At 35.4% G+C, this 23,132-nt stretch overlaps 1 protein-coding gene across 1 annotated transcript; it reads left to right on the top strand.

Moving 5' to 3' along the window:
- The first annotated feature begins 1,248 nt into the window (after positions 1 to 1,248).
- kif16ba (kinesin family member 16Ba) lies at positions 1,249 to 22,749 on the top strand. The gene is made up of 31 exons (XM_051892733.1): positions 1,249 to 1,579; positions 3,048 to 3,117; positions 3,201 to 3,314; positions 3,747 to 3,863; positions 4,029 to 4,126; positions 4,807 to 4,916; positions 6,217 to 6,359; positions 6,528 to 6,696; positions 6,823 to 6,954; positions 7,696 to 7,871; positions 8,026 to 8,091; positions 9,091 to 9,150; positions 9,234 to 9,353; positions 9,487 to 9,538; positions 9,853 to 9,990; positions 11,670 to 11,752; positions 12,201 to 12,289; positions 14,000 to 14,053; positions 14,278 to 14,479; positions 14,767 to 14,990; positions 15,965 to 16,349; positions 17,303 to 17,563; positions 17,762 to 18,099; positions 18,419 to 18,577; positions 18,694 to 18,800; positions 20,728 to 20,738; positions 20,939 to 21,094; positions 21,174 to 21,296; positions 21,436 to 21,525; positions 22,332 to 22,415; positions 22,520 to 22,749. The coding sequence occupies exons 1-31, from the start codon at positions 1,533 to 1,535 to the stop codon at positions 22,679 to 22,681; spliced, it is 4,140 nt and encodes a 1,379-aa protein (XP_051748693.1). The 5' UTR covers positions 1,249 to 1,532; the 3' UTR covers positions 22,682 to 22,749.
- The last annotated feature ends 383 nt before the right edge of the window (positions 22,750 to 23,132 follow it).

The following is a 23,132-nucleotide window of genomic DNA, read 5'->3' as shown; positions in this document are numbered from 1 at the left end:
AATACCAGTAGTATTATTTATATACTATTCTAGCATTATATTATACATAATACTATTGTATTTATTAATATTTTCAGTTTTTCTGAAGTTTTAGTAATTTTATGAGCTTTTGACATTTTTATTTTTTAAATATTTAATATTTACCTTTATTTTTATTACAGTTTTAGTATTTTAAGTACTTCAACTTTAACATATTTTGTCAGTTAGTTGCCAAGACAAAATGTTCAGTTTTATTTAAGTTTTTCTTCTAATATTTATATTTTATTTCAGCTTTGTTTTAATAAAGAAAACAAATGTATAGGCCTATTAGGTAACAATAATGTCACTGATACATATGTAATTCATCAGTGATTGTGTGTTTAAAATGTCTAAAATATCTTATTCATCATGAGGTGTTATAATTTCATGCCTCACATTGTGCGCTCAATGAATAAAGTTAGATAAAAAGAAAATCAGCCTGTTTAATCTTATTTAACAGAGGTTTTAGAATAGAATAGAACTTGAAGATGTGACCTGACTTGGCATAAATCATAAATTAGAGCAAATTAATGGAAATGCAGGTTAAGGTTGATAATAGTCTAATTATATGAAAGGTCCACAACCTAACTAAGAGAACAGACTGTTATTATTGGATTAAATGCAAACCTGTAAAGACTAAAGTAGAATAGACTAGAACAGAGAAGATTAAAATAGCATATGACCATATAGACAAAAGCAGATCTTCACCATCATACAAATATTAATGAATAAAACAAGGTAGGAAGGCATCAAGGCACTTCCCAACCCAATGTTAGCTTCTCTTCCCGTCTCCTGAGATTTTTGAAGGCAGCATAGATGAATCCTTCGCTGCCTTTGATATCCCACAATCCTGTGCTTTCCATTCGGTGACAGTTGAGCTAAAAAATAAAGATGGTGTCTGAAAGTTGCGGTTGGTGGTCGGTTTGTGTGTAACTATGTTTTTGACCGTTTTTCACCTCTGAACGCATTAATAGCGAGAAACTACTATTGTAGTAGTTAAATATTCGTTTAGTTATCACCAAAGCTCTCTCTATTTTGCTGTAGATCATTAAACTGCTACACTGCCTCAGAAGTTTGTCCGAAATCAGTTTCGCTGAAAACGCTGCCTACTAAGTCACAGCGAGGCAACAAGTCAACTGCCCATTTTTTTTCGGACTCAGCCTATCTGTTATTGTTCCCGGCATAATCCATGATAATTCCAGGCCGGGAGGTGGCAGTATCGCGTCTGCTATGTGTTCTGTATGCCGCCCTACAGCCAGCAAAGAGCAGGACGTTGTGAATCACTCCGGGAAAATAAATAATACGAACTGAACATCAGCGTCCTGGACAAATTCGTCTTCTTGCATGATGACTGTTGAGTGAACACTAGACGAGGGTTATCTGCTCCTCTCACGGACACATTGGTCTGTTTTACGCGAATACAGTCACATCATCCGGAGCCGGTTCGAGTTGTGTCAGTCACCTATGAGAAGTGACTGAAGTGAGTGTGTGGTTGTGATCCTCAGGGATGTGTCATGGCATCGGTTCGGGTGGCAGTGCGGGTCCGGCCCATGAACAGACGGTGAGTGCGTGTTAAACACAAATACACCAATTAACATACACATAAACATGTTCGCGTGAATGTCGAAACAGCTGCGGAGTGAAATACAATGACACTAGTAAAGCACAAATGTTATTAAACCCAACTAAATACTAGTGAGCTGTATTTATTATCATTATTAACATTAATAATATAAATACATTATTAATACTCCGTTTAATGGTTTATTTCTGTTTTATTATTATTGTTATGATTATTTTTATCCATTGGGAAGTTGACATGACGCAGGGCAGATTCGAACCCGACTGTCCGGTTACCCGCTGCGCCATGACTCTGACCAAATCTCTGTGCGTCATAGGCACTTTCAGAGTCAGCATGTCCATAATATTATGCAGATAAGTGTGATTTGATACTGGAGTGTAATTAAAAGCATCAAAGAGATCATAAAGTGAACCAGATAAAAATGACACACTTCTCTTTGTTTTCATACTGTCTGGCCTTGAAAGTGAACTCAGATCTATTTTTAGTCCATTTTAGCTGTAATGGGGCCTCAGTTCAGTAACTTTGCTGTGAGACTGTTGTTTTTTGGATCAGGTACCAAATATTTATTATCATAATATTTGTCTAATATTTTGTTATTAGTGTTTATTTCTGTTAATAATGATATTAATAATGAATAATGAAAACAATACCTCATTCACTTAAGTATCTCAATATTAAATTTTAAAGTATTTATAAATATTGGTTATTTTATTTAGTTATCTAATTTCTGGTTAGCTAGGTGTGATTTTACTAGTCTATTTAAAGTCTGTTTTAAAGAATCAGATTAATTAGTGAACTGAATGGAAAATGCATTTCTCTTTGTCTTATTATCATAATATTTGTATAATAATAATATATAAAGTAAAATCATTATAATATATAAGTTGTAAAGTATTTATAATAATTGGTTTTGCCTTTAATTTACATTTACAATATACTGATTTTAATGAATGTATTAAAGTAATGCGAACATACAATCATTAATGAGAATTAAAAACAATTTGTAAAGTAATACTGAGAATTTATGGCACTATATGCAAACAATGGATTATAGAAGAGCAGAAATATGTGTTTTATTTTATTTAATATTTTGTTCCTGTGTTTCATTCGAATGTTATACAGTACAGTTGTATCCAAAAGTAAAATGAAAATTAATTTTTTATTCCAAATGTTTTCACTCATAATCGTTATGTTGATAATATAATTTAAAATGAAAAACATTTTTAACCAGTAAAAATTTTTTTGAACCCTATATATTCTGCTTTCCATCTTAAACAGCTCATAAAAGCTTCAAGTTGACAATAGACTCCTGGTTTGATCTGTTGATTGCTCTAAATTAAATCATCAGTAAATGCCTGTGGACTTACACAGATATACTCTGTGCGTCAATAATGAATGAAGTACATAAATATATGTTTTATTCATGTATTATTGATTTTTCGCACAGGGAGAAAGACTTGTCTGCCAAATGCATCATCGAAATGGAAGGCAACAAGACCACCATCACTAACTTAAAAGTATGTTGCATTGAGCGACTCTAAATGATTGAGTTCCACATATGAAACTATAATTTTAGACTAATTGTTGTTTTGTACATCAGATACCAGATGGAGTGACTGGAGACTCTGTGAGAGACAGAGCAAAGACGTTCACATATGATTTCTCTTACGACTCATCGGACTGTAAAAACGCCAGCTTTGTCTCACAGGAGAAGGTCAGTGGAAATATGAACAGACTGTCTGCTGAAAATTGTATAATTGTTTGAAGATTGCAGTAATTTGTTAACAGAACATCAGCAAGCATAATAATGCATAATAAAAGAATCAGATCTGATTAGGAATTGATCCTCTTAGCGTTTGTGTTTAGAAAGGTATGTAACTTGGCGCTAAGATGTCTCAACAATCTTGGGTGTTGTGTTGTAGAGGAAAAACTAAAATATTGGTATGGTTTCCCAGAGGCAGATTAAAACAAATCCTGATCTTAAAGGAACTGTAAATGCCCAGCTATTACTAACAGTACAGTTCAGCTTAACAGTACATAGTTTGACTTTATGATTAGATTTTAGCTTTTTTTTCGGTTTAGCTTTGCATTGTTGCATATAAAAATACTATAATGTCACAGTCATGATATATGTGTGTGTTTTCAGGTGTTTAAGGATCTAGGCACTGATGTGTTGAAGGCAGCATTTGAAGGATATAACGCCTGCATCTTTGCTTACGGCCAGACTGGATCGGGGAAGTCACACACCATGATGGGCATCCCTGTAAGCTCTTCCTGTTTAAGCTCTTTCAATAATACAAGTGTTTTTCCTTTTTGATTTTGTCATTTCAAATATGCTTTAGTAAATCTCTCAGGCAGCTGATTTATACCCTCGACTGCTTGTAGATTGTTGAATATAGGCTCTGAATCATGACTTGCTGTGCCATAGGGTGACGTCGGGCTCATCCCACGGATCTGTGAAGGATTATTCAGCCGGATTTCAGGAATGACTCGAAGAGATGAAGCCTCTTTCCGTACAGAAGTCAGGTAAGTCATTTGTGAAAATCCTGCGCTGTGCGATAGCTGAAACATGATAGTCAAATGATAGCCACTCTTTACAGACACAGATTAAAGAGGCCATGTTTGCCCTTTTACAAAGTCTTGATTTTGTTTTTCGGGTTTACTAGAATAGGTTTTCATGCTTGAAAGTTAAAAAAACACAAAAACACATTATTTTTCACACATTTGACATTGTTGCAGCACCTCTCTTCCCAGTCTCTTCCCGATCCAGTATCGCTCTGTTTAGTTCCGGTCTCTGTGAAGCCCCTCCTTCAATGTTCTCTGATTGGTCGGCCGGACCAGTGTGTTGTGATTGGTCAACAATTTGAGCGTGTTTGGGAAATGTCACGGCCCTTATAACCGCGAGTTTCAACACACTACTAACTAACTAACCAGGCCTCGTCCCTTTATTTGCGTATGCCTTGGGTGGGAATTATTTAAATAAGGAATATTGTGACGTGATCGTTCCATAAACATGACTGTTTTCAAGCAGTCCTGTCCCAAACTCATGCATTTATTGTTTGAGCCAGTGTTGCTGTGTCCACCCCAATTGACATTTGATGCTGCTAGTAGCACAGAAATGATACACTTCACATTTAAGTCTTGAAAGTTAAACCAGTTGCATACAGAAAACCTGTCCTACTCTTATGTTTTGGTTATGCTGGCAGCTATTTGGAGATTTACAATGAACGGGTGCGGGACTTGTTAAGGAGAAAAATGGCGAAGACGTATAACCTCAGAGTCAGAGAGCATCCGAAAGAGGGACCCTATGTAGAAGGTAAGACCATGACTTCAAACCTTATCCAGATCTCTGCGAATCAATGCATAATCATAAACATTGTCACAGTAGTAAAATTTCCGTATTAATTTTACGATTCTCATACTGTTTTCAATGTCACAGCAAAAATGAATGTTATTGATAACACTCCTCTAATAAGAAAAAATTAAACGTTAATATAAATAATCAAAACAATAGTGTGTAGTCTTCTAGTATTGTTTATTTAAGTAAACATTGCTTGAATTTTTCAAGTACTAGTTTAAAGTAAATATTAAATAAATATTGAGAAAATATTGCAATATAAATTACATGAGTATACTGTATATTATCATTTTAAGTGAATTTTAAGAACATTTTAAAAACATTTTAAGTAAAAATTAAGTAAATATTAAATAAATATTGAGTAAATACAATATCATGTAAATACTGAGTAAATATTTATTAAATATTACAATATTAAGTAAACATTGAGTAAATATTGCAAAATCATGTAAACATTGAGTAAACAGAGTAAATATTGCAATATTTAGTAATCTGAGTGAATATTGCAATATTAGGTAAACATGTAAGTATTGCATAATATTGCAATATAAAGTAATCTGAGTGAATATTGCAATATTATATAAACGTAAATATTGCATAAATATTGAATAAATATTGCAATATTTAGTAAACATTGAGTAAATGTTGCAATATCATGTAAATACTGAGTAAATATTGCAACATTGAGTAAACATTGAGTAAATGTTGCATTGTCATGTAAATATTGCAATATTAATTAATCAGAGTAAATGTTACTGTCATGTAAATATTGAGTAGATATTTATTAAATATTGCAATATCATGTAAACATTGAGTAAATATTGCAATATTTAGAAAATAGTGAGTAAAATATTGCAATATCATGTAATCATTAAGTAATCTGAGTGAATATTGCAATATTATGTAAATATTGCATATTTATTGAGTAAATATTGCAATATTAAGTAAACATTGAGTAAATGTTGCATTATCATGTAAATATTACAATATTAAGTAAACATCAAGTAAATATTGCAATATCGTGTAAATATGTAAATACTGAGTAAATATTGCAATATTAAGTAAACATTCAGTAAACATCGAGTAAATATTGCAATATCATGTAGACATGTAAATATTGAGTGAATATTGCAATATTATGTAAAATAAGTAAATATTGAGTAAAGATCAAGTAAATATTGCAGTTGAAGTAGCATTCAAAGGTGTCTGCATTTCTAGCTGCTGTGAGTTCTTACAGATGCTTCCTCACTGATTTCAGACCTGTCAAAGCACCTGGTGCAGAACTACAGTGATGTGGAGGAGCTGATGGAGGCGGGAAACATCAACCGCACGACAGCCAGCACCGGCATGAACGACGCCAGTAGCCGCTCACATGCCATCTTCACCATCAACTTCACACAGGTGACTGTAGCGCATTACACATGGAACTGCACCTGGAATGTCTTGTGTGAATGTGCATTTGCATGAGCTGAACCAGCTGAAAAATACTGCTAAAGAAACAAGATACTTTTACTAGTAAATGCTGCTACAGCAGTAGAATCATACATTTTGTTATTCCCTTCTTCTCAGGCTAAGTTTGATGCTGAGATGCCGAGTGAGACGGTCAGTAAGATTCATCTGGTGGACCTGGCAGGAAGTGAGAGGGCAGACGCCACCGGGGCCACTGGTGTCCGACTCAAAGAGGGCGGCAACATCAACAAATCACTGGTCACTCTGGGAAATGTCATCTCCGCCTTAGGTGAGAGGAACTGTTGTGCCCTATTGCCTTTATGTATGAACATTTAGGTGCAAATGCCAGAACTTTCTTGAACACAAATGTAGTCTGTTTTAATTGGTATTCTGATGGCTCTTTGTGTCTTTATAGCTGATCTGTCACAGGAAGGCGGGAACAGTCATTTGAAGAAGAAGCAGGTGTTTGTTCCTTACAGAGACTCAGTGCTCACATGGCTCCTGAAGGACAGTCTGGGAGGAAACTCAAAAACCATCATGATCGCTAGTGAGTGAGCAGTCATGTGACACTCATTCTTATGTACATTTTTAAATCTTATTTAAAAATGTTATGCATATTATTTCTTTTTACTTTAAACATAATGCAAATACAATATACAATACTGTTCAAAAGTTTGAGGTTGGTAAGATTTTGTAATGTTTTTGAAAGAATCTCTTCTGCATTTATTTGATCAAAAACAGTAAAATTGTGAAATATTATTACAATTTAAAATAACTGTTTTCTATTTTAATATATCTTAAAATGTAATTTATTCCTGTGATCAAAGCTGAATTTTCAGCATCATTACTCCAGTCTTCAGTGTCACATGATCCTTCACAAATCATTCTAATATGCTGATTTGATGCTCAAGAAACATTTCTGATTATTATCAATGTTGAAAACAGTTGTGCTGCTTAATATTTTTGTGGACACCGTGATACATTTTTCACAATTCTTTGATGAATATAAAGTTGAAAAGAACAGAATTTATTTAAAAATGGTTTTTTTTTGTAACATAATAAATGTATTTACTGTTTCTGTTGATAAATTGAAAGTATCCTTGGTGAATAAAAAATGATATATATATTTTTTTATCAATTTCCAAGCTTTTGAACCAAAAAGAACCAAACTTAAAAAAAAAAAACTAAAAAAAAAACATACAATGCATAATAACATGAGTACAAAGAGTATTTCTGAGGAATATCACTACTATGAGATCTTACCTTATTTGCATATATTTTTGTCCAGCTATATCACCTGCGGACGTCAACTACGGGGAGACACTGAGCACACTGCGCTATGCTAACCGTGCCAAAAACATCATCAACAAACCCACGATTAATGAAGATTCCAACGTTAGACTTATCCGTGAACTCCGGGCAGAGATCGCTCGGCTGAAAGCACTGCTTGCACAGGGAAATCAGGTCTGAACGTGAACTTGACAATTGTTATCTACCCTAAAGGATTATGAGCCTTTTAATTAACTTTATATTGTAATTGCCTAATAATCTTAATTTCTTACCTCAGTATCAGCTTTAATAATTCTTTTCATTTGCTATTATATTTTGTCTTTTTCAGATAGCGCTGCTCGATTCCCCCACAGCGTTAAGTATGGAGGAGGAACTGCATCATAATGAAGCCAGGGTAACATACACCCTTTCATAATCACATAGCAACAGCTCCTGTTCAAGCTCCTCTCAGCTGATGCAGTCACACTGAAAAAGCAGTTTCTAAATCTACTCATTGTCATGCACTCACGCCCATAATGTGCTGGACAGCAGGCTACATTTTTGCTAATACAGGGCTTGATGCTTACTTTTTTCCCAAGAAGAACATGTGCTCCTAATTTAGTAGTGCATAAAGGACTTTAGGGGTGCAATTAAATTTTTTTCCTTAGTAAAGGGATACAAGGAGATATTTACAAGCAAAATTATTTAATTTATTAAATACAAACTAGGTACACTATAGGTTTTAAAATAATAATGCTTCAAACTGTATTTATTTAATAAATATAGAATTGTGTATTTTCTAAATATCAAATTAAAATCCAGATACAGTTTATTTTGTAATTGAAATACCAATAATAATCCTAAAAAAATATGTTCTGCATGATGTGGGACTTTTAATTATAAAGAAGTCCGAAACACACAGGGACTCTTATTTTGAAATATCTTTAGCTGCTCATTCAAATATATGAGGGAGATTAAAATATGCACTTTTAATTGAATCATGCAATGTGATTTACTAAGGATTGCGGTAGTCAATTTACTGGTATTTGCGCCATTATTTACTGCCCAAAAAAAGGTCCTAACCGATTTAATAAAATTATTATTAATACTTTTGTCATACCATTTAAGATATTTAAGACTTTTTATGACTCTAAATTAAAAAAAATATATACTTTTTAAAGACCCGTGGGGACCTACTTTTTATTCGCACAAGTACTCCTAAATAATCAAATATATAGTTTGCACACATCTATTTTTAGTCGCAAATGAGAGTGAAATTCTCGTACTGTCAAGCCCTGTAATAAATGCTGTGTGAAACTCTATTCTCTATAAAATGAAGCCAGTATACCAATCAAATGTAGGTTTTGGGATATGAAACAACCCACACAGTCTTGTGCATGTTTTTCTGTCGCAGGTGTTGGAGCTGACCAAGGAATGGACGAACAAATGGAATGAAACTCAGAACATCCTGAAGGTTTGTCGCAGTGAACACACAACACGAGCGTCTTATTTTTGTCACCTCATCCACTGAGTGTTTATGACGTGTGTGTTGAACAGGAAGAAACTCTTGCTCTGAGGAAGGAGGGAATCGGAGTGATCTTGGACTCCGAGCTGCCTCATCTTATCGGGATTGATGATGATCTGCTCAGCACCGGCATCATTCTCTATCATTTAAAGGTAATGGACGTCACAGAGTTAGTGCAGTCAGCCCTAATTTTTACCTGCCACTGCAGATAAAAGTATTCATCAGTCTGTAGTTTACAGTAGAGTGAGCATTGAGTGAAACTGATTGGTTTGTGTTTGTTTACAGGAGGGAAGGACGTACGTTGGCCGTGATGATGCCACTAATGAACCGGACATCAGTGAGTTCTTATGTGTTTTCATTGACTGAACTCTCTCTGCTTCAGTTCAGTTACTGTTGGGTAAATGATGACTTGATTTTCATTTTAGGGTGAACTATCCCTTTAAACTGTGTAGGTTTTAATAATATATTTAATTTTCAGTATTCAGGATTACATAAATTCATAAATTACCCATGCCACTTTTTTGTCAACACGTGTTACTTCGCATTTAAAATAAAAAGAAAATGATTTTTCCTGTCATTCCAATTCAACATCCTATGGATCATATCATGTAATTTAGCCTGTGTAAATGTTTTCTCTCTGTCTCTGTGCAGTTCTTCATGGTCTGGGTCTGGAGAGTGAGCACTGTCTGATAGAGAATCGGAACGGGACGGTCACTCTCATTCCTCTGAATGACGCTCAGTGTTCGGTCAATGGAGTTCAGATCACTGAGCCCTGCCAGCTCAACCAAGGTCACATATATATACCCCTATCTGATATCGAAAACTAGAATCTTATAAAATAAGGATTCTCATTTATTAAGGCAAGACACTACAAGTGAATATAATAGACATATCCATACAGTCCCTCAAGTTTTTTACGTCCATGACCACTCAATACAACACAAAATCAACAAAATGCCACTTTTTTTGTGATCCTGCACAATTCATTTTACTGTGAAATAATCACAAAAATCAAAAAGGTCTCACAAAAAATTATAATTATCTTATTGAATTGAATTTAATTCTGCATTATTTTCATGAGGATACAGTATGTGATGTCAGTGAGTGGTCTTAAATTTTTTTGTAGTCCTATTTCCTGTAAAACATATGTAGTCCTATATATTTTCATATTTATCAGGCTATGTAGCCTATAGCTTTCAGTATTATTATAGTTATTAATACACATACATTAGAGCGATTAACAAACATGGATGAATGACAAAATAAGTATGATATGCCGGAGTTATTAAAAGTGCAGTATACTATATTTTATGTGAATACAATTGGTTATGTCCAGTTTGGGACATATTGGATCCCTGCATTACTGTATGTCTTAAAGTGACAGCAACCTAATATACCTACTGCTGGTACAGGTGGATTGAAATGTCACCTGCTTTTTTGCGAATGTATGAATTGGATTTACACAGTATGCACAGTATAAATTACTACACATGCTATTAGTGCTATTAGTGTTTACATAGGTCAGGTGGGAAAATTGTCCATAGGTTGTTTTAAAAGTTAAAATATAGGCTGTCAGAATTTGGTAAGAGACAAAAATAAACAAGCTTTATGGATTTTGTTTGTTCTTTGTATCATGTATGACTATTGTGCATCTAACATAATACACAATATAGCATCCTAATTATAAAATATATTATCGCAATTTTTTCCTAAATTTCTGGAAATTACCACCCCAAAATCATTTTGGTAATTTTAATTTCAAAAGTCACACACACACAGACACACATCTTGAAATCCTGGTGGGACTGACTTTGCTTATCCAGTTTTTTAAATCACAGTACAAGACAATTGTTTTGTATTACAAGTTTAAATATGCAAATGTGGCATTATCTAATTAGATATGCACGAATTTGCATACATTTCCAGAACAGAATTCTGAACATTGCATAAAGCTAGACTCAAAATTCTTGGTTAAATTTGGTTAGAGTTTTTACAGAGGGTATTTTAGATCTCTCTTATTTATAACTCCATAAATCATACTGTCAACAGCCAGAAAAAAAAAGCAAAAAAACAATTTTAACATGTTTATAGTAATAAAATGCAATATAAATCAGGTGAATTATACATAAACAAAACCCTACTGAAATAACCTTCAGAATATATATAGGAATAAAACTAGTTTAAGTGGAGATTTGTGGTTCAGTGCAGGTGAAAAGTTCATTTTGAGAAAATGGCCTTCGAAGATCTGTATTGTAATTAAATTCTACAGATGCAAAGAGATAAAGTGTAATAAAATAAACTCTTAAATGTGTATTATGTGTTTTTTTTCCCCCACTAGTGTGAAAAAAATGTTATGAACGCAAAATAGCCAAAAATCTCAAAATTGACCAGTGCATGAAAAATCAATAGTTTTGCTTTAGTGTCTTTCTTTAAACAGCAGTTTAATTAGTGCATTTGTTTTTTCTCAGGTGCTGTCATTCTCCTCGGCAGAACCAATATGTTCAGATTTAATCATCCTAAAGAGGCGGCTAAACTGCGAGAAAAGAGAAAGGTGAGAGAAATTCACACATGAAACTTAAGCACTAGACACACGTGTGTGGAAGTCGGCACGAAACGAAAGGTGTGATAGTATTTCTTTCCCTATTGTGACGTATATCCGAGTGAAACGGTGGCTTGAACAAGAACAAATATTGGGCAGGACTTTTGTCCATTGTGAATTGATTGGATGCTTGTGGTTTGCTATTGGTGGATCTCATGTGAGTGACAGGTTGCCCCGCCCTCACTGCAGTAAACGCATCATCAGAGAAGAGAGAAGAGATGAGCTGCAAGAGGGAGGGGAAGTTATTTTGATTAAAGATTACAAGGGCAAATGAATTTAAAAAATAATGACGTGCACGGATAATTCATTTATAATAAACACTGTAATATTCCATAACAAAAAAATAAGGATTGTCCATTTTGATTTTATGGTGACTTTTTTTTTTCCCCCTGTTCTCCAGAGCGGCCTCCTAACCAGTCTGAGCTTATCCATGTCTGATCTGTCCAAATCCTGTGAAAACCTCTCCACAGTCATGCTGTATAACCCGGGGTAAGCCATTGCCTGTGTGCGTATACATGTGCCTTAGAGCGAGTGGTATCTTCCTGCCCACGCCGCCTCCTCTTCCTCAGCCCTCATCCCTCTCTTCCTTCCCAGGAGCCTCCTCTTCCCTCCTCTCTCCATCCTCCTCTCTCTTCATGCCCTCCGGCGCCATTGCTGGTACTGCTGATGCCCAGCTCATTAAAACAGCTGACAAAAAAGTCACTAATTCAAACCCCCGCTTGCCAGATCACCAGAGATCCTTCCCCAAAAACAGCCAATAGGGATGCACAATATATCAGTGACCAGATTGGTATTTACAAATGGAGGATAATGCGCATATAGAAGTTTCCTAAAAATATGAATTGGACAAGTATACAACAATGTTGTGAATGGAGTTTGGTTTATACACAAGAGTTTGATATCAGTAAGATTTTATTTATTTTTTTAAAGAAATTAGTACTTTTATTCAGCAAGAACACATTAAATTGATCAAAAACAAGACATTTATAATGTTACAAAAGATTTTTATTTAAAATAAATGCAGTTCTTTTGATCAAAAATATGAAGCAGCACAACTGTTTTCAACATTGATAATAATCAGAAATGTTTTTTGAGCAGCAAATCATCATATTAGAATGATTTCTGAAGGATTATGTTTACAAGTTTTCAATTTTTTGAGAATCATCCTAAATGTTGATCTATAATGATTGATTTTAATCTAAATAATCAACAGTGGTTTGATTTGGCCAGTAATGGATGAAAATAACATTACTTTTTACAATTCAAACAATGTTTTATCTGTGCCAGGTTTCAAATTTGCTGTACATATTTTAATATTTCAAGCATGTATAATTTTAGGTTGGACTAGGTTGCTCTAGTGAGAACACGTTTACAAAAATAAAAACAAGCTAAACCACAGATTTATCGGCTATAAACTTATATTGATGCATCCCTAATAAACAACAAAATGCATGTTGGCTTTTTGCATCGTCAGATTAACAGAAGGATAAAAAATGAATTTTATGATGGTTTTGTTGGTGAAGTTCTGATCTTCGATCACGCATGATGATAACCCTTGTGTTGTGTTGTCATGACGGATCATGAACCTGGGCGATGACCCACTACACCAACTTCATGTCATGAATGAACGCCAACCACTCTCCACTTTTACACAACTAAGTGTTTATTTTATTTTATTTTATTATTTGTTGTTCACCCAAAGAATCTGTCATCATTTATTCTTTTGAATTGTCTTCAGAATTCAGACTAATAGTTAGGATTTGTGCAGCAGTATTTGGTAACATTTGCTCTTTCTGAACTTCTTCATGACAGTCTCTTCACTGAAAAGGGTCCCATCTTTCTCAGGTAGAACCAAAGCACAACTAGTGTTGTCATGTTAACTGTCGTGTATTATATGTATATTAATCATCAGTATTTGTTGGTTTAGTCTCTCCACTTCTCGTTCATCATGCTTGTGAGGAGCACATCATCATCCTCATAACACTTTAGTTGAGCGTGTGTGTCCATCTCTTTTTTTTTTAAGTTGTGTGTTCTGCAGCATGTGCTTATAGTTGCAGCGCATGCCATGTGACTGCTGGATGCTCATAATAATGCAGACCCTCATCCCATGTGCTGGTGTGAGTTTGCTGTGGTGTGTGTGTGTGTGTGTGTGTGTGTGTGTTCTAAGCGTGGAAACTAATCATGTCTTATATGTCCCAGACTGGAGTTTGAGAGGCAGCAAAGAGAAGAACTGGAAAAACTGGAAACTAAAAGGTGTGTCTTGTGACTTATCAACTATTAATATATGCAAAACACTTCAGTGAAACATGTTATTGACATAAAGCATTCCTGCCCACTAATTTACATTTCATTTAGCATTTTATCCAAATGAACTTATGCAAATATACAACATTTTTAGTAACACTTTACAATAATGTTTTTGTTAACATTAGTTAACTACAATCACCTTCCTTCCCTTTGTTTTGTTGTTGGTCCAGGCGGCTGATAAAAGAGATGGAGGAGAAGCAGAAGTGTGAGAAGGCGGAGCTGGAGCGTATGCAGCAGGAGGTGGAGTCTCAGAGGAAGGAGTCTGAGCAGGTGCAGCTGCGCATACTCAGACAGGAGGAGAGTCTGCGCAGACGCAGTCAGGACATCGAGAGTCGCCTAAGGGACTTGATTGCTGAGAAAGAGCGATTCCAGGTCAGACTGCGTTTTTATGGTTGTCAGTTTTAATAACAAGATGATAATATATTTCATTGCGGTAAAGCAGGAATTGTTCTGTTCTTCCCGCTAATAAAATCATAACAGTTATTTCTCCACAAGGCAGCACATAAACGCATTAGTTTGTACTTGGGTTGTCTAGTCTAATCTAATCTCCAGCCATTTCCACACCAAGAGGCAAAATTCACCTCAAACAAGAGTTTAAATCGAAATAATGCTTTCTTATGAACCATCTTTGAATGTCAAGGCATGTCTGTTTTGTTCAGGAGGAGAGACACAGAGATCAGAAGGAGCAGGAACAGCAGAAGCAAAGGAGACTACAACCGAAGCAGAAGCTGGAGGACAAGGAGGTGCAGGAGGAAGATCTGGAGGAGGATGAAAAGGCTCAGGTCCAGCGAGAGCGAGCAGAACAAACCGAGCTCTTCCGTGAGCTGGAGCGGCTCAAAAGAGAGCGGGAGGAGCAGGCCGTCAAACTCCAGCTAGAACGCAGGTGAAAAAGTCAAAAACATTTACCTGTTGTTAATGCCCGATTTGGAAAATATTTTTAATTATATATCTATATCTATATATCTATATGTCTCAGTATTACATATTAGTGTGAAAGCAATCCCAGACTAAATTGCAGACTAAATTGTTTTTAATTATTTAAAAATGAAAATCATTTATTTTTTTCTTTTGTAACTTAACTACAAAAAAAAAAATCAAATTAATTATATTTATATAGTAGTATAAAATATTTAATTTAATTATTTAACCATTATAATATAATAATTGAATAATTAAAATAATTAAATTAATAATAGTAATTAAAAATAATAATTAAATTCAATTATTATTATAACTATATATGTATATGTGTGTGTGTGTGTGTATGTATGTATGTATGTATGTATATATATATATATATATATATATATAGTTAAATTTATATACATAAAATTAGTATCACATAACATTAATATATTTAATTATTTAATAATTATAATAATATAATAATTAAATTAAATTAACAATAGTAGTTATTTAAAAATAATAATTATTATGATTATATATGTTATTATAATAATAATAATAATAATTTGAATTATTTATTTATATATATATATATATATATATATATATATATATATATATATGTGTTAAATGTAGTGCTGTGTAAAAGTAAATGTAATAGTTTTATCAGTTAAAGGTATAATCATATTATTTTAAAATTTATATACATAATAATATTAGTATCACATAATTAAAATAACTAAATCAGTAATAGTTATTTATAAAAATAATGATATATATATATATATCTATCATTATTTTTATTTGTTAAAGTTATAATCATTATAAAGTTATATTAGAAGTGCTATACCATATATTTTAAAATTTATTTACATTTAGATTTTTTTTTATATTGATATATTTGTATGGTGTGCCTAATTTTGAAACCATGTCGGAATGAATGTCTTCCAGACGTCTGGAGGAGCGAGAGAAGGAGCAGCTGAGTCTCGTCGGGCGTCTGGAGGAGCAGCTGAGGGAGCGCAGCGAGGAGGCGGCCGCCCTGCTCACTCCAGATGAAGCTCGGCGACTGGAGGAGGAGAGACGGACGCTCACCGAGCTCAGGGAGGAGCTGCTCAGAGCGAAGGAGGCGCGCATTGATGGAGAGGAGGAGAGCGGGGAGGAGGCCCGGAGGAGCGCGCAGGCACGCTATGAACATTTCAAGCAGATGCAGGTGGAGGAGCTGGGTTTGCTGGAGGAGTCACTGATCCAGCAGAAGGACCGGCTGGAACGGGAAGTGGCCAGTGAACGCACATCTCTCGGCTTGCTGCTGCACGCGCACAAAGACAAACAGAAACAGGTAAAGCTGGACGTATTTCAAAAGCACACTGAAACCAGATATATAACTTTGTGAACAGGCCTATTATTTGGGTATTATCTAGAGTGTTGTTATCTTTAACTATTGTGATAAGAGTGTGGCACATTTCCTGACACTTACATACTGTTGAATATGGTAATGTTGTTTATTTTTATTTTAAAATATATATATTCAAATGTTTCTTCTAACTTGGTAGAAAAATAAATTACATCGTGACCAGTACAGTCGAATTCATGAACAAATTGTGCAGTTTGTACAAGTTCTTTTTAGTGAATCAATAAAATGGGTCGCACACCAGATGAGAATCGCAGTACAGACATTATCTTAATATCATAATGTCCTTAAATATAACAATATTGTTGACCACAGACTGACAATAGAATGTGCGCGTCTGGTATGCGATACCTCAAAGTTGTCCTAGACACCCTTAGTGAATCGAAACATGATGCAGTTCAACCTGTGTAGGTCAATTCACAAACAAATGATTCTTTTGAGCTGGTTCTTTTTAGTGAATCTATTTTTAGTGAATCTATAGCATACAACACAACCAGTGTAGTATGATTCACAAACAAATGACTCTTCTGAGATTATTCTTTTAATCTCATGATGCAGCATGACCTGTGAAAGTCAATTCACGAACAAATGACTCTTTTGAGCTGGTTCTTTTTTGTGAATCTACAACATACAACACAATAACTGTAGCCCTATTTCTGAAAGTTTGACTCACACAGTTTGAATCAGTCTGAAAAAGTTAATAATTTAAAGCATTAGCAGAAAGAATTTCTTTCAAATGTGAGTAAAAAGAACTTTATAACCAAATAACCAAAAAATAAAAATAACCAAAAGAATTGGAATCAAAATCAATATGAGATTTAAAATCTAATTGAATCGAATCTGATGATTCACTGTGTCTCATCCTCTTCTCCTCTCTGCAGGTCCGTGACATGATGGAGCGTGGCGTTCAGGACGTGTCCTCTCTGGGTCAGGAGGAGGTTCTGATCCAGCAGGCCGAACACAGGCTGCAGTTTAAAGAGAAACAACTCCTATCTATCCGTGAGAAACAACTCCCTGCCGTCTCCGAGGAGCGACAGAGAGCCAGCGAGCTCCTGGAAAGAGTGAGAGGGGGAAGAGGGTCTCCTAGTTTGGACAGAAGTTCAGAAGAAAAGGACAAAGAGCTGGATGAGACTCTGTATCAGGTAACACTCTGAAAACTCTGGTTAAATGGGATGATAAAAAGGGGCAAAACAACTCCTGTAGACCTTGAAGGAGGAATTTGAGCAATATCAGAATATCTGAGACGTGTTTAACTTGTTTAAACTCAAGATTTTCACCCAGAGAACTTGTTTTAGTAGTAGCATCTCAAACTTTTCATTATCTTTCTTTGCTGTCTGCAGGTAGAGAAGGAGCTGGAGGAGAAGGAAGAGCGCTTGTCTCAGTACAGCGCGAGCGCTGAGCAGTTGCAGCAGCTGCAGCAGTCGTACGAGTTCACGGCAAACGTGGCCCGTCAGGAGGAGAAGGTTCGCAGGAAGGAGAAGGAGATCCTGGAGTGGAGGGAGAAACAGCAGCGGGAGGCTCTGGAGCAGGCGGTCGCGCGTTTGGAGAGGAAACACACAGCCTACCGCAGGAGCCTCAGCCTGGAGCCGGACACTGAAGGGCCCCGCAGGAGGTCACAATCCGCACTAGGACAGAGCACTTCCAGGTTTACAGGAACACAAGACCTGGACCAGGACAGGTGAGGAGTTGGTTTTTAGGAGCACACTAACACAGGGGGTTTCATTTTCGAACTTTGTGATGCTAAGGACCCTTAAATACGATGATCCTCTTGTGGGACCCTGTTCATAAATATAAAGGTAGCTGAGCTGTATATTTTTATGTATAAAATCCATTTATACTGTGTGAGAAAATTATTAAGGTATGGTAAAAACTTTATTAATCCCATTAAGAACATTCTTAACCCTAGGGACCCCTTTGCGGCCCCCAGGCGTCTCTAGAAATGAATGTGATAAATCTAGAGCTCTTATCCTTATGATTTTGTTGTGGATGTTTCTCAGGATGGAGCGAGAGATCGCCCAGCTGAAGCAGAGGATCAGTGAGAGTGAAGGAAGTGTGCGGAGTCTAAGTGTGAACGGGGAGGATAAGAATAATGTGAACCAGTCTCCCGTCAGCCCCATACAGACCCTCCCCACTGTACTGTCGATAGGAGACGAGAGGTGCACACACTGCTCAATGCTCTCAAATGAGCAACATGTAGTACAGTTTTACTGCTTGGTTGTGATTTGGTCAGAACTTTCATTTTTGACTGAACTGTTCCTTCCTAATCACTCAGGATAAATGCGTATATTGAAGAAGAGGTGCAGCGGAGACTACAGAAACTGAACCTGCTGAACAGAGAGAATAACAACACACTCTCACTGTCCTCAGGACTCACTGCAGGTATATGACTACAGCTCACTTTAAACTGAAACAACCATAGTCTGGAGACTAAAGGTGATGAGAGACGGGGCAACTTTTTGAGCAATGTTGCCGGGCAGTGTCACCAAGCGATAATGCTTGGGCACTTTCCCATTGAGAATGGGAAACAAATTTAGATCTAATGTATCCAGATAGAAATTTGTTGCCCATTCTCAATGGGAAAGTGCCCATGCATCATCACTTGGTGACATTGCCCTGCAACATTGCTCAAAAAGTTGCCCCGTGTCTCATCACCTTAAGAATTAAGGTGAAGAATTAAGTCCAAACTCTTTAAAGTCTTTTGCAGTTAACATGCGTCTTTTTTTCTCAACCTGTTTTTTTTTTTTTTTTTCGGTGACCCTGCTGTCCCAATGAGCAATTTTTCCCCAGTGGTCAATTTCCAATTTCTTGTCCTTAATTTTGCAATTTCTATAATATTGCATCCTTCTCATGGGCATTTAATAATTTTTGACTTTTCAGTGTGATCTAAATCTCTTTTTTGGCCCATTTTTCTTGTAAAAGAAAACCTGCTTAATAATTATGCACATCTGAATATAAAGCGTTTTTTTCATTTCCAGCCCTCGTTAACAATTATATATCACTTATAAATGATTATATACAAAATAGTATATAGTAATTATTAAGATTGATGTGTTTGGAATTGGTAAAATGTGCTTGGAAAAAAATATGATCAGAATATAAATATATATTTAAATAAACATATGGATTAAAATAAACATGAAATAAAATAAAATCACATGAACAACTTAAACTTAAATTAGAAATGTTGCCTGTGTAACTAAAATGAAATTAGTTTAAGTTGAAATAAAAAAAAAAAAAAGCTAAAAAGATATGATAAAAATAGATAAATAGACAAAAATGACAAAAGCACATTAAAATTATTCAAACTTTACAGCAGAAAAAAACATGTTTACAGCCTGGTACAAAAAGTGGTTTTGGTCTATAGCTAATTTTTCCCTTCATGACAGCTGTGAGGGGGGTGAATGTATTCACAACTTATCCATTTAAATTATATTAAGCCATACAGTTTTGCATAATTAAGGGAGTGGCCACTTGAGTGACAGGTGGATTGCCGCTGCTGTCACTACTAGCCGTTTGTCTGCTGTCTATTAGCTCCACCCACATCCCGCCTCTTTGCCCATTTTCCCATCTCCGGGAGTGACGCGCTGTCAAGATGGCGACGACCGGCTCCGCCCACTTTGGGCTTTAAAAATGCTCTTCAGAAACCTACGGGTGACGTCACGGACACTACGTCCATTGTTTTATGCAGTCTATGATTAAAACCCACAGGATTGTTTTTGGCACCAACACAGTTGTTTAACTCTACAGGAGGAGGAGCAGGATAGTGACGGTAGCTCTGTTAGATTGACGGATGAGGTAAGCACAGGCGTCAGCCAATCAATGCCAGCTGAGTGGACTGTGATTTGCATGATCTAGCCTTAATAATTTGCATATCGCTCACAATCTCTGATGTCAGTAGATTGGGTCTTTCCTCTGCGGTTTTCCACTTTGGGAGCATGCAGCCTGCCCACCGATATCTTGCGCAGATGCATTTTCACCTGTGTTCACCTTGCTCTCTAGCTATGTTTCCATTCGCTCGCTGTGATTTTTCCAAGTAAGACATGCTCCTGGATCAACATCTTTTGTTGATCCTGGAACAACATTCCTGTCCAAAAACATAGTCCTAACCCTATCCCTACCCCTAATCCTAACCCTACCCATAACTTCTCCCTAAAATCAGAGGGAAATGATAGGTGAATAACACTGATGTAGAAGCACCTAACCCTGGTTGTAAGCTTAAACTTGACATAAACTCTAAACTTTTCCCTCAAATCTGATTGATTGTTTGTAATGTTGTTCCAGGAGAGTTTCGTCTGCACGCTCTGAGACGCTAGTCATGTATGATGTATAATAAAAAGCCACAGTGGCTTCCCCGATTGCAACAACTTCCATTTTTATTACAGATATTTTGCGCCAATTTCCCAGGAAGTAATGATTTTGTTCTCTTGAACACATGGGATGGAAGCGGTACTTTATTGGCAAATGTTTTATACAATATTTTCTAATTTAATTTTAAGTTAACTTTGATGGAAACCTAGCTATTGATGGGAAATGACAAAACAAGTGCTTGCTTGACCCCTGAAATCAGCTGCTTTAAGTTATGTGTTAGTAATTTTGTGACCCTTATAAACTCTATTTCAATCTCTCAGGACAACGATAAAAAACGCATCGATCTGCGCAAACTGAAATACGAGGTATGATCTTATGGTATGGGTTTAGGGAATGTCATTTCTTCTTCATGTTTTCTGACTATCAGTTGCCATCTTTCCACAGCGGCTGGTGTCGATTCCTCTGGATCCGAGTCCAGAGAGTCTTAAGGATCCGGTGAAGATCAGTATTCCGCGTTATGTCCGGTGTGGACAGGGCAAAGATGAACACTTCGAGTTTGAAGTCAAGGTTTGTCTGCATTTTATACAGTCTCAATCAGTGCATTAGAACTGTTGAATTGACCATCCGGCGACCTCCAGTAAATAAAAAATCTCTGTACATGAAAATCTTTGATGTTTAAGATATGGGGTTTTGCATTTGTATTCAGATCACTGTTTTGGATGAAACGTGGTCGGTGTTTAGAAGATACAGTCGTTTTCGGGAGATGCACAAATCTCTGAAGCTAAAATATCCAGAGGTATGACATACATGTACATATGGAAACATATGTGACACAACAAGCAGAGCATGACGCTAGCAACGGCAAGGTTATGGGTTCGATTCCCAGAGGATGCATTGCACATACTGATGAAATGTATACCTGGAATGCATCGCAATTTTCTTTGGATAAATGCATAAATATAAAAGATTAATTTCAGATCAAATTCATGTATGTACCTTGTCAATTTGTAATGATTTTTATTATTTTTTTTATTTTTTATAAATGTATTTCAACCCAAAATAATTATATATTATGCTTAAAGAAATTAAGCACATTTTTAGGACCACCAATTTTTTTTTTATTTTCATTCATGCAATAAGCTTGTTCTGGATAAATGGAAAAAATTAAATTAAATTAAATTTTATATATATATATAATCTCACTATTTTTATAAATATATTTCACCCCCCAAAAATCTATATTTTGCTTAAAGAAAATGTAAGCACATTTTTAGGACCTTCGTTTTTGTTTTTTTTGCATTATTTTCATGCAATAAGCTTGTTGTTCTGGATGAATGCAAAAGATTAAATTAATTTTAGATCAAATTTATTTTTGAAACATGACAATTTTATTTTTTAAAAAAATTTCACTCCAAAATAATTCTATATTTTGCTTAAAGAAAATTTAAACAAGTTTTTAGGACCATCAATTTTTTTATTTTATTTTTTATTTTATTTATTTTTGATTTATTTATTGATTTTGTGGTGAAATATGATCTAGACATGTTTTCGTGAGAGTCACCCAACTATGGCATATTTTAATTCCTAAATGTCTTGTTCTAGCTCGCATCTTTGGACTTCCCTCCCAAAAAGATTTTTGGAAACAGAGATGAAAGAATGATTGCGGAACGCCGGAGTCAGTTGGAGGTAATTAGATGTTTACTGTTATTCACCATTGAATGAGAAACTTCTGAAATTTACAGGGATTTCTCCTAATCTAAGATGCTGATGATGCCATTGTGTTTTCCCAGCAATACCTGCGGAACTTCTTCCATGTGATGATGACATCATCCTCCTCTTCCCCACTGAGAACGGATGAGTGTGGATTAAACCTCTCAAAACACGCCGTGTGCGACATCTCTCCTTTCTTTAAGAAGGGAGTGTTTGACTACAGCAGTCACGGGACGGGCTGAGAGACACACACACACACACACACACACACACACACACACACACACACACACACACACACACACACACATTTCATATAAACACTCATTTACATGCACTTTATGCAGCTCTCTGATACACACACATAAATATCAACTGATTCACTCACAGACAGAGACATTTCACCCTAAAATCAAAAGGACAAAAATAAGAAATTATATTCTGCATTAAAAAAACATTGTGACATTATTTGCATGACAATTAAGCACATTTTACCTTCAAATAGCATTGTTTTTATTTGTGAGTTGTTGTTTTTTTTCAGAATTTGTGTTCTGTATTAAAGTTAAAAAATTACCCAAAAAATTATTATAAAAACACTACCATACTTTACAATCAATTTAAACACTATATCATTTAGTTTATTTGCGTATTGTCATGAAAATAATATCATAATGGAAACAATCCTAACAATAC

This window comes from Ctenopharyngodon idella, chromosome 1 (genome assembly GCF_019924925.1).
Source record: "Ctenopharyngodon idella isolate HZGC_01 chromosome 1, HZGC01, whole genome shotgun sequence".
Lineage (NCBI taxonomy): Eukaryota > Metazoa > Chordata > Actinopteri > Cypriniformes > Xenocyprididae > Ctenopharyngodon > Ctenopharyngodon idella.
The sequence above is the reverse complement of the archived record's forward strand: the minus strand, read 5'-3'. Positions and strand labels throughout refer to the sequence as shown.

Bases quoted from the DNA above. Each gene is read 5' to 3' on its own strand.
- kif16ba (XM_051892733.1), top strand. From the start codon at position 1,533: ATGGCATCGGTTCGGGTGGCAGTGCGGGTCCGGCCCATGAACAGACG. The intron at 6,697-6,822 runs GTGAGAGGAACT...GTGTCTTTATAG, and splicing joins AAATGTCATCTCCGCCTTAG to CTGATCTGTCACAGGAAGGC. The intron at 21,297-21,435 runs GTTTGTCTGCAT...ATTTGTATTCAG, and splicing joins ACTTCGAGTTTGAAGTCAAG to ATCACTGTTTTGGATGAAAC.